At 49.2% G+C, this 11,029-nt stretch overlaps 1 protein-coding gene across 3 annotated transcripts; it reads left to right on the top strand.

The window, feature by feature from the left end:
- The first annotated feature begins 2,905 nt into the window (after positions 1-2,905).
- Positions 2,906-10,091, top strand: LOC309597445 (ankyrin repeat domain-containing protein 40-like). 3 transcript variants are annotated; one of them, XM_082326836.1, is made up of 6 exons: positions 2,906-3,228; positions 3,824-3,972; positions 5,491-5,976; positions 6,516-6,694; positions 7,430-7,605; positions 8,336-10,091. In XM_082326836.1, exons 1-5 carry the CDS (start codon positions 3,095-3,097, stop codon positions 7,571-7,573), a joined length of 1,092 nt encoding a protein of 363 aa, XP_082182962.1. In that variant the 5' UTR covers positions 2,906-3,094; the 3' UTR covers positions 7,574-7,605; positions 8,336-10,091. The 3 variants fall into 3 exon arrangements, with proteins under 3 accessions (XP_082182962.1, XP_082182961.1, XP_082182963.1); XM_082326835.1 differs by having other exon boundaries at positions 7,430-10,091; XM_082326837.1 differs by having other exon boundaries at positions 2,909-3,228; positions 6,519-6,694; positions 7,430-10,091.
- The last annotated feature ends 938 nt before the right edge of the window (positions 10,092-11,029 follow it).

Raw genomic sequence — 11,029 nt, 5'->3', positions numbered from 1 at the left:
CTTTAAAAAGATGTTTAATAACAATTTTAAATTACTAAGGAGTTAAAGGAGTTGGGGAATGAAACCTGAAACGCAAAGGGAGCAAAAAACTTCATGAGCCTTAAAAAACCACAGAAGCACAGACCAAACAGACAGACCATGGTTTCTCCAAAAAAGGCGAAAAGAAACAATCCAGAGATTCAGTCCCAGTCGAAAGCTTGCAAAAAGACAGATATTAAAACTAAACCAATAAAATCTGGAAAACTTGCTCTGAGGACAAAGAATGGCCCAACTCTCCCTTGTGGTTACTCCAAGCAGCAGCAGGATGGCCAAGCATGTCACAGCTAAGCGCCGGCTCTGCGCTGCCAGGCGTGCCGCAGCGTTCCCACCGCTGCCCTGCGCCCAAGGCTGGGGGATACGGTTCCCCCTCGGGTGGCGAACGCGCAGGGAGCACCGAGCACCTGTAAATCACAGAGAAAACAAAATATCACTGATCTGGGCTCCACACACACAGACGCTGTGGCTCAGAGCTCAGCGTGTTCCTGCCGAAGGCCAAGGACACTTAGGAGGCACATTTGGGAGGCGAAGCGACTGCTCGCTTTTGCGCAGCCGAGCCACGAGCACGCAGCAGCGGGTGCGATTCCCAGCAGCTTCCAAAGGCGACGGCCAGTCCTCTGCCGGCGCCCGCCTCCGTGCGTCCGGGTCCGCGCAGCCCCTGCTGCTCTCGGTAGGGAAATGTACGCACGCGTGCCCTGCACAGGTACAGGCTCCGCGGGGGCTTGCCAAGCGCGGGCACAAACCCAGCTGCCGTATGGGAAAGGGGAGGGAAGGACAGGGAACGACCGTGTTCTTGGCTTCGCTCGGGTTTGGTGCGTGCAACGCTAGTGCCGATAAACGGGGAGGGGGCAACGCGTGCGAGGGGTCTGCGGCTCCACGGGCGAGGCACGAGCAGGAAGGCTCATGGCGGCAGCGGGGAGTTTTGAGTCAAGTGAACTCGCTGCTAATCCTCTTCTGCACAGTCTTTCTTGCGGGAGGAAATCTTATGACTCCGGGGAGAAGTACGTTGTGTAACTAAGCAATGGTGAACCCGAGTTGCATTTAACAGGGCTTGGCACAAGCACGACAGAGTAGGATACTCATCCCGAGAGAGCGTGAGAGAGACCATCTCAGTGCATCGCCCGCCGGCCTCGAGTCCTTAAAAGCCCTGGTGTGGCCTTGGGAGAGGAGCTGAAGTAGAGGGGGGGGGAAGAAAAAAGAAAAGAGGCCCCATAACCCTAAAGAAATCCGCTCCCTGTGCGGGGCTTCCCTGCGCTCGTTGTTGAAACATTGCATAACGTCCCTTTGCGCTGCACAGAGCTTTGAAACCCGCAGGATCAAAGCTGTACGCAGACACCAGGGATGTGCCGAGACAAACTGAAAGGCGGTGTACGCTGACAGCCAGAAGCACAAAGCCACGCTTCAGGCTCCTCTTGCTGTTCCACCGTGACATCTAGTGGCACGGCGCCGTTTGACTGGTGAGCTAGGGCCCCTTTCTGCGTTCAGGCCTCCTCCTGCGCTCCTCTCCCGAGTCCCTTTTCCCCATCAGCCTGCGATGTCACCTACGACTTTGGAAAAGGCTATTTTGCCACTTTATCCTATTGGATTGTTCTAGATTTAACAAGTTGGGATTTAAAGCCTTCACGGCGTGCAAGGGAGCGTTCTGCTGCTTAGAACGTATCGCCAGGGCTCCACGTTTGCGTGCCTTGTCTTTGTTTTACAACTTTACGCCACAGATGCTGAAAACAGACCAAAGGGATCGTGGGTTAAAAAGTGCGGTCATTTAAGACAGCTTTTACTGAAAAAGAAAGCAAGTTAAAATAAAAAGATCTAGGTCACAGCAGCGTCCAGCTGAAGGCTGGTCTTCCAGGTCTCCGAGGTCTCAATTTGCAGTTGTCACTGGGTAAATCTTGTTTGCAAACCATTCTCTAAATCGAATTGTTTCTCCTACAGTTGGTTGTGCTTTTCAGGAGGAGCCGGGCAAAATTTCTGCTCTGCCCGTTGCAGTCTGTTGCGCGAGATGAACAGCATGTGATCTGGTGTTAAAAAAACGCCACTGAGTCACCACGTAACCTTTGTCGCGCCGGTTAAAAACGTCCCTGCTGTTTGTGCGCGTCCCTCCGGCGTTCACCAGGGCGGTTTGCAGGGATGCCGGGCGCTCGGAGAAACAGAAAGGCCGAGCCCGTGGGCCTCAGCCTCTCCCGACTGGTTGAAAGGATGATTGACTGCAACCCGAGTCCGAAATTAAACAGCAGGTTAAAAATAATGTCACTAATAAGAAAAGTAAGCAATAAAAGAGAGGCAATGAAAAAACAAACCCCAGCTTAGTGCAGATTTCTCACTGGTGGCAGACGCGGGTGCCAAAATGGAAACCCCCGACCCACGGCACAGTGATTTAATGGGGCGCGTGAGCAACGCGCCAGGGAGGCGAGGGCTGGGAATTGGGGGTGCCAGGGCTGGGGGAGCCCGGGGGAACCCCGCGTGTCGCTCCCAGCCCGTGGCTCTTGAACCCGGCCCCAGCCCACGGCGGCCTCACGGCTCCAAGGCAGGAGCCAGGTGGCAGCTGAACATGCCCCGAAGAAGGAGAAGCCACTTTGATGTGCCTTTGCTGGGCAATTTTGAGTCGCAGCTTTCTCCCTCTTCCCAGGAGCCGCCTCCCCTCAAGCCTCGGCGCAGGGCTCGGGCTGTTTGCAGGGCCGGGCCAGCTGGCAAAGAGACCTTCGGCGGAAATGCTTCAGTTTCGGTGTTTTCACCCTGGCTGGGCGCCTGCCTCACCCCGGCGGTCGGGGTCGGTTCCCTTCCAGGCCGGTTCGCCCTCAGCGCTTCCCCCCGGGCAGCGCAGCGGCCGCGGCAGCCCCTGCGCGGCCCGCACCCCGCCCCGGCCCCGGGCACAAGATGGCGGCGGCCGTGAGGGCGCCCGCCGGAGCGAAGGGCCGGGGCGGCGGGCGGCGGGGCGGAGAGGGCCCGGCGGCGCGGCGCTGAGGAGGCCGCCCGGGCCGCCGTCCCCTCGCCGCCTCCCGAAGGGCTCCCGCGGCCGCCGGCGGGGGGGGACCCTGCCTGGCGTCTGCCGGCATCGGCGATGAGCGGCGGCGCGGAGGCGCGGGAGCTGGAGGAGCGGCTGCGGGAGGCGGCGGCGCTGGGGGACCTGGCGGAGGTGCGGCGGCTGCTGGGCGCGGGGGCGGACATCAACTCCCGCAACGAGATCAACGGCTGGTGAGGGGCGGCGGGGGCGGGCGGGGGCGGGCTGCGGGGGCCCGGGGGCCGGCCCTGGGCGCGGGGTTGCCGCCGGGCCCGGCTCCCCGCCGGAGGCCGCGGCTGCCCTCGCCCCGCACCGGGCGTTTGGGCTGAGGCGTGTGGGGCTCGGGGCTGGCACCCCTCGTTAGGGGTAGGGGAGAGCTGCTCTGGGGGCGCAGCTCGTCGTAGCGGTCCTGTTTACAAAAAAGGAAACGCTAATCGCGGGAGGCTTTGCGATTTACTGCTGAAGAGGATCCTCGCGAAGGAGGCCGCCCTCCTTCCACCTGCCACCCGCGGTCTGCTGGCTCCAGGAGCTCTCCTGAGGTTGCTCATGTCCAGCAGCACGGCCCTGTAGGCCGGCGGTGGAGAATCACTGCTCACGCTGCAGCACGGTAAAGCAGGGTCTTCCCCCGCAGAACTTTTACAAAACTTTTAAAAAAAGTGATGCACGGAAGGAAACTTTATTCCCAGCTGTCGTCACTCTGCACGCAGCTCGGGGGAACTGGGCCGGGGACGCGAGGAGCCGGGCGGCAGAGCCGAGGCCGACGGCACAACCTCTGCTTCTTCCCCGCAGGACCTGTTTGCACTGGGCCTGTAAGCGGAACCAGGCTCAGGTGGTCTCCTGCCTGCTGGATGCCGGGGCAGATAAGCAGATCCTCACCGCTAAAGGAGAGCTGGCTGCACAGTTAACTTCGAAACCAGACATCCGCAAGATTTTGGGAGGTACCGTTCCCATCCTAAAAGTCATCTAGAATTCTTGGTCTAAAGACTAAAGCGTTTTTAGTGCTTTGATCCGAGGCAGTAGATTGGGAAAACTTTGGCTAGGACTATCGTCTCTCATTAGATAGCTCCGATTTCTAACTGTAATTCATACTCGGGCAAATAGACTTGGGGATTTTAGGTAGCAAGGCCTTTTATTCTGAGCTGTGCCATCACGAGGTTGAAGAGCTGTGTACTTTGGGAAACATGCTGCTGCAGTCCCGTTTGCTCTCGTTAAGCAGAAGCTCGCGTGCAGGCTGCAAATGGAGCCTTTCACAATTGTACAGGCTGACTGTCGGCTGACCATAAGGAATCGTACAAATCCACTGCAGCATTTCAGAAATTACGGCTTCTGAGCGTTTTGTTATACTGGGACTGGCAGTGTGATTAATTTTCGCCCCATAATTCTGTCATCTTACACTTTTCGTATGCACAGCAAACTTTTAGATGGATGTGACACTCCTGAATGCTGCCAGTGCCTGTTTCCATCAGCATCTGGGTACTCTGCTCCAGATTAAAATTTTTAAGTGCTTCACCGTTGGAAATGCTGATGTTCTATCATCTTCTGCTAATTGCACTTAAATTACTCTCTGCAGTGATACGCTCTTACATCAAAAGTGCACAGTTATCTTAAATGCAGTTGCGGCTAAATCATGACTAAGGTGACGACAGTCGCAGCTGAAGGAATGGCACGTTCTTTGCATGAGCATTTTTGTTTTCTTTTGGGCAAGGTGCTCATCTCTTGGCCTTAGTTCATGGGAAATGACTTGCGTTCTGTTTTTAACATCTAAACTGCCAAGTGTGCATGAATGAACTCTCTGCATCGTTGCCGTATTTGTCTGTCTGTTAAGCTTTCATGCGTTTCCTGAGGAATAAACACATATCACTTATATTCTCCTAAATGGTTTTTATTCTGGGAGCGTAGTGCTACTGAGCTGATCCTTCTGAACTGCTTTGACATTAGGATTAATGTCCTGTAACCCTCAGTCAGGCAAGAATGTCATTTACTGCGGTACTTTTAAGCAGGAGAAGAGTTGGCTTGGGTATTATATCAAATATTCAGGTACCCAAAGAAATGCTCAGTTTAATTTGTTGGCATGGGTCCTAATAAACTATTTACAGCAGTGTTGTTAAACTCATTGCAAAATGAGATTTAGTGAAGAACTACCGGTCGGTCAGTTCCTTTGGAAATGCTGGAATAGCATTGCTAGGAATGACGTGTCTTTCAGTATTTTTTTTCCCACTTTGCTTTTAAAACACACAATACTCGCAGAAATTTGTAGATCTTTCATTTTATAGCTGCTTGCCTTCCAGGTGTCACGTGTGTGGTATCATCCTTTGATTACCTCAGAACGGGATGTAGTTTTAAGACACAATAGGAAAACCAACTATATGCAAAATGGGGAAGATCTATCCGATAACGTGGTGGGTTTTTTTTTCTCTCTCCATCCCCTAACCCCCATTTTTGAACTTCATTAATAGAGGAAGAAACGGAGTGTCAAGGAGCGAAGGATTTAAATTTGCCAATTGTTGCGAACTACTTGGCCCACCCACCGTTCCCTTACGTTTACGCTGAAGAAAGCATTCCAGACGGCTTGGCAGAATCCCAGAACGAAAGTACTTCCATCTCTTCTGCTTCCCAGTGCGAAACGAGTCCTTCTTCATCAGCAACTCAGGTTGAAAGCCTATGCACACCTACGTCGTGCACCAGCGAGGATGACTTTCCTGCGCTAGCCGCTGCCCAACAGCTGCCCGCCCCGGCAGCCGCTGTCGCCGCACCAAAATGCGTCGAGCCTGAGGCAGAGACCGGCCCCGCTTGCCAGCCGCCCTGGCCGCGCGGCGGAGGGCCGTGCTCTCCGGCAGCCTCCCACCGGGCTGTGCCTCTGCAAACCGACGGTTCGCCCACTGGTCCCGCACCGACGTTTCAGCCCTTTTTCTTTACGGGAACTTTCCCATATAACATGCAAGGTAACGACGCGTCATTTCCCATCCTATTATATTCTGTTCCGTGTCATTGTTACTGGGTGAAAGATGAAGTTAAAGAATCATTGCACTTAGACTCGTGTGGAATAGAGGCAGAGATGTTGAATTCTTTGGCCAAAGTACCCAGAACTTTTTTTTCTGCTCTGCTAAGTACAATAACTGTTATACTGTATTTTAAACCTGGTAATACTTTGCAAATCGATGGAAAGATCAGTCCAAGCAGCATAAAAGTTCAAATTTTGCAATATATTATATAGTATCAAATGTATCTCTGGTAGTTTGGTAACAACCTGACTTTGGGATCAGATTTTTAATGTTGTAAACATGGTTCCCCTGTGTATTTCTTCCTGGTCAAATGGAAGCCTGCATTAACTGCACAGTGTTTCTCAGGGAGGTAATAGGTATTGTATTATAAAACCTGACTTCAGAAGATAATGGTAAATACTTCAGTGTTAGGTTTGGGTGGTTTGGCTTTTGGTTTGGTTATTTTTTGGGGGAAAAAACCTTTTAATCTTTTTCTCAAGCAGAACTCGTGCTTAAGGTGAGAGTCCAGAACCTCAGAGACAACGACTTCATTGAGATTGAGCTGGACCGCCAAGAACTGACCTATCGAGATCTGCTCCGAGTGAGTTGCTGTGAATTGGGCGTTAATCCAGACCAAGTAGAGAAGATCAGAAAATTACCTAATACACTGGTAAGAAAGGTAAGAATTGAAATCGGAGATTGGTTTGACTTTGCGGTTTGCAGACATCAGGGAAGGTATTTCTGTAACAAGATCCGCAAAACCAGGGATGGCCTTGTGTTAAAAAACAAGAACTGACTTAAGCTCACAAATTCAGAAGGATATTGGACTTTTCTTAAAACTTCATCACAACTTACTTACTTAAAAATATTCTTGTCAAAATAGGCAGGGTATTTCAGCTCCTAAAGCGCTTGCAACTATTACAGCTTGACTTTTTTTTTAAAATGTATCAGAAACAGTGCATTAGCGCGCTTTTAACGTAATTGCCATGTACTACTTCATTGTTTGCTTGCCTAAAAAGAACAAATAGTAAGGGGAAAAAACCCACAAATTGGCATGTGAATAATTTAAAGATATGCCATTAACAAATGAACATGCTCTTCTGTTCCAAAAATACCTGTTCTGGAGGTCTGTAAATGAAATGCGTTTGGACTCAGCCCTTAGTTAAGTGACACGCACAGGCACAGTCAAATCGTAATGAGGTTCGAGGGGAAAAAATGTATGGTTCAGGGAGAGAAAAAACCCAAACGTGCTTTGAAAGCAAGCGTGTGTGCTGGTGGGATTTTTTTCCTTTCATTATTTATTCCTATTGCTGGGTGTCACCTCCCTGGCTTCCTTTAGCTAGTAGTATAAATATTTACAAGTAAGACCAGATATGTTTAGAAGTAACGCAGAGTTCTGTCTGTTTTTTAAAAGGACAAGGATGTTGCCAGACTCCAGGACTTCCAGGAGCTGGAGTTAGTTCTCGTGAAAACTGACAGCTCTCCTTTCAGAAACGCTGCATCGCCGCTGACTGAGAGACCGTGCTACAACAGTAGAGCATCAAAGCTGACTTACTGACTCCTCTAGGCGCGCCTGGAGCGTGAAACCCGGTAATTATCTGCTGCTGCCTGTTGAAGGCGGTGAACTAAGCGTGTGTAAAACCTTAAGTTATTGTTAGGGTTACTATTTTAACTAATAGTTTATCTTTTATATTTAATATCCCCATCGCTTTCATTTTTTTACTTGATACTGTATGCAGATAAGGGATACCTCGTTTGTCGACTAAAATCCCATGCTTCCAATGTATTTCAATGAAGTTTGTTGGTTGGACTTGGCAACAGAGGGCGGGAAAGACTTAATTATTGATATGAAAAGTATATGGAGCGCTCCCACTCTTTGACCAAATAAGAGTCATGGGAAAGAGATTCAGGAAATTTTGTGTGTGTATGTACATATATATATTTTTTAAGCTTAAGGTTAAACGTCAGAGGGTATCTGGCATACAATGAGCAGTTGCTCTCTAAAAATGTAAAACCTTGCAAGTCCCTAATCTCCTGCCCCTTCACAAAGACTTACCAAGCTGCACTCTCTTGCCTGCTGGGGGTAGAAATATTTAATGCTCTGAAGTGTCAGGAGAAAGTTTTCACTGGGCTGAAAATAAGTGGGATAAGCGTCCGCATTTAAATGTTTGTTTCTTTCCTATATGAGAATATTGTAACTTAAGCGATGGCATCCCTCCACCTGCACAAAAAAAAATATGGAAGCCTCTCTTAATTAAGGCGCATTAAAGTCACAAAGCAAGTTAAAGTGCCCATTCAAAAGAAAGCCCTTCTGTTTCAGGAGCTCGGGAGGGAATCACAAATCTGTGTCCATGGTTTTACTTCTGTGTCTTCCTAAGGCTGTGAGGAGACTACGCGTCACTCACACCAAAGTCAGCGCTGCTGGGTCAGGCAACTTCCTCGTGGCCCACCCTCGCAGGGCAGTTACAGGCTGCCTGAGGAGCAGGAGAAGCACAACAGTACGCTCCTCAGGTATCACCGCTGTAGGGAGCTCTTGATTAGCCATACTAAACTGGAAACATACCCCATTAGCAAATAACTAACCTGTAACTAACTTTACACGTTGCACAGCCTACTGTCACTTTTCCATACTGTCCAAAGTTTTAGCCAGACGAGTACTGAGAGGCTGAATGCCTCCAGGTGCTTTCAACTGGGTTTTTTGGGGGGAAAAAAACCCAGACTCTGGGATGAAAGCATCTATCTGGGGTTTTATGAATGGCAAAAGTCATCATTAAAACACACCTTGAAGTCACTCCCTTTCAGTCCAAACAAAGTATTTAAGTCGCAGCATTGCTGGAGCATTAACAGCCTGAAGCTTTTCCTGTTAACGTGGTAGTCTGCAAAGTTATACCCGAGGAGGCTTTTTGTTTTCTTTTGTACCAAAAACTATGATGACCTTTGCACCAAAAACCTTAACTGGGTACTGGGGTGGGCGGAGGGGTGAGGGAGCTGTGAGCTGCTTTCTTCTTTTTCCCCCAATAGCATTGCTTTTGCTTCCATCTCGGCTTTATTAAGCTGCACTAGAGCGGGGTTTACGCACAGCTGATGCGGCGTTTGTTGCTGTTGCTCGGGATTGTCGTGTTGACATTCAGACCATAGTTAGTACAATCAACGTTTCGGTAGGAGCAGCCCGGCTGCTTTGTCCTCGAAGGGTTTCCTCCAAGCGAGGTTAGCAAAAGCACGCACGTCCGAAGAACACGCAAGAGACGCGTGACTCCGGGTTCAGGATTTTACAAAGTTACTCTAGGCTTAACATTCTTGCTTAGTGCATTCAAAATAATTCCCATCCCTTCCCCCTTGCTCTGTATCCATCTCACCACCTAACCGCTGCGAACGCCTCGCTCTCGGCCCTGGCCCTTCCCTCTCTGGGAGATGGGCCGCTTCAAAGCCTGGTTCAACTCCTGGTAAGCTCAAGGCTGTGACACAGTGTGAAGTCAAATTCCCTAACTCTGGCTCCCGTTTTGTTTTTCTTGTAGGACAGGAAAGGAGTTTTTATTTTAACAATTGTATATTTATCTTTTCAGCATAGCTTGGAAGCTAGTTCAGATTATGTGCAATAACTGTTTGAAAAACAGTAGTAGTTAAATGGCTCAGAATTAAGAGTATCTAATTCCTTTTTAGTTCCTTTGTTTAGGAAATCAGTGTAAAGACTGCCTCCGCTAATTACTGAACATTCAGCTCTAGGAGCAGCTGGTTTAAAAAAGCTTTATTTGCTCTAGTTTCCACAAAGAATACCTGTTAATGTGATAAGACTAAAACTTTAATCATGATCTGACTGTAATAATAACAGTAAGTCTATGCATTCAGAGAAATATTTTTGTATGTTTTATGCAGTTTGATAAACTCTAAGGCACACTAGTTAACTCTTTTTTGTTGGGGTTTTTTTTCTTTGAACAATAAACCATTGGTATGACAACTGAAACTAAGTTTACAAAATTTACTGTTCTTCCAAGGACAACTTTTGTTTGCACTACAAACTTGTACGGAACTGACATTGCTACTCCTCACTTATATTAAAGTATCAGTTGTTTCAAGTACCTAGGTCTCTTCCTTTTTCGGGGGGTAGGGTGTCAGGGGGACGATACCTGGCACTCCAGAGTGGACAGGACGCTCTTAAAATTCTAACACAACTTTGAGAAATCAGGGGCCAGTACATTTTTAACACCTAAGAAAAGACTGTCAGGCTGCCCAAGCCAGTATGGAGAAAGCGTGGAGGAGGTGCTTACTGAAATAAGGTACTTGCTTTTCGCTCAGCATTCCTAGCAGATCTGAGATGGTATTTACTGTGGGCCTGAGCTCTGAAGATGCCACTTTTCACAGAGATCAATCTGTTGTGGAGACGCTCGTTGCAGTCAAATCTTGAAGGCAATTACTAGAAAGGCACCACGTTCCCTATGCTTTGAAAGACACAATTTTTCCTTCATCTTCAATGCACTAGAGAAAGGCTCCACTCTCAGCCACGTCAGAGTCTGAATCCCGGTCCGATTTACTACAAGTTACCTCATTTTATCATTTATACCTGTACAAAATAAGGAAGGGAAAATGCTAGTCCCGTAACAAATATGTGCAATGGAAGGTGCAAGACAAACATTTTGGCCACTGAAAGAAGTGACACATCCAGGCAGTAGCTGAATCACGTCGCTTACACAAGTTTCAAAAGGAATAGGTGTTCATGCAATGTCTGTAAGTAGACCTTAGTTATAATTTTACTTTCTCCCACTTACATTAATTTTTCCTGTTAAGTTTTTCCAAAACCACCCAGCCCCAATCCCCTGTGCCCCTGTAGGGCTGTCTGCTTTACAACGCTAAAAGTCAAAAGGGGACCGTGGCTGCCTGCGTGTGGTATCGCTGGGTATCAGACAACCAGCACTCGTTTCACCAGGGGGACCCACGTGCAGGCCCTTTTACGGGCGCGCTTCCACAGAGGGACGACGCGAGGCACTACCAGAATGAGAAGCAGCACGTTACAACAGTG

Source organism: Platalea leucorodia, assembly GCF_965183815.1.
Source record: "Platalea leucorodia genome assembly, chromosome: 14".
Taxonomy (NCBI): domain Eukaryota; kingdom Metazoa; phylum Chordata; class Aves; order Pelecaniformes; family Threskiornithidae; genus Platalea; species Platalea leucorodia.
This window is presented reverse-complemented; position numbering and strand designations above follow the sequence as displayed.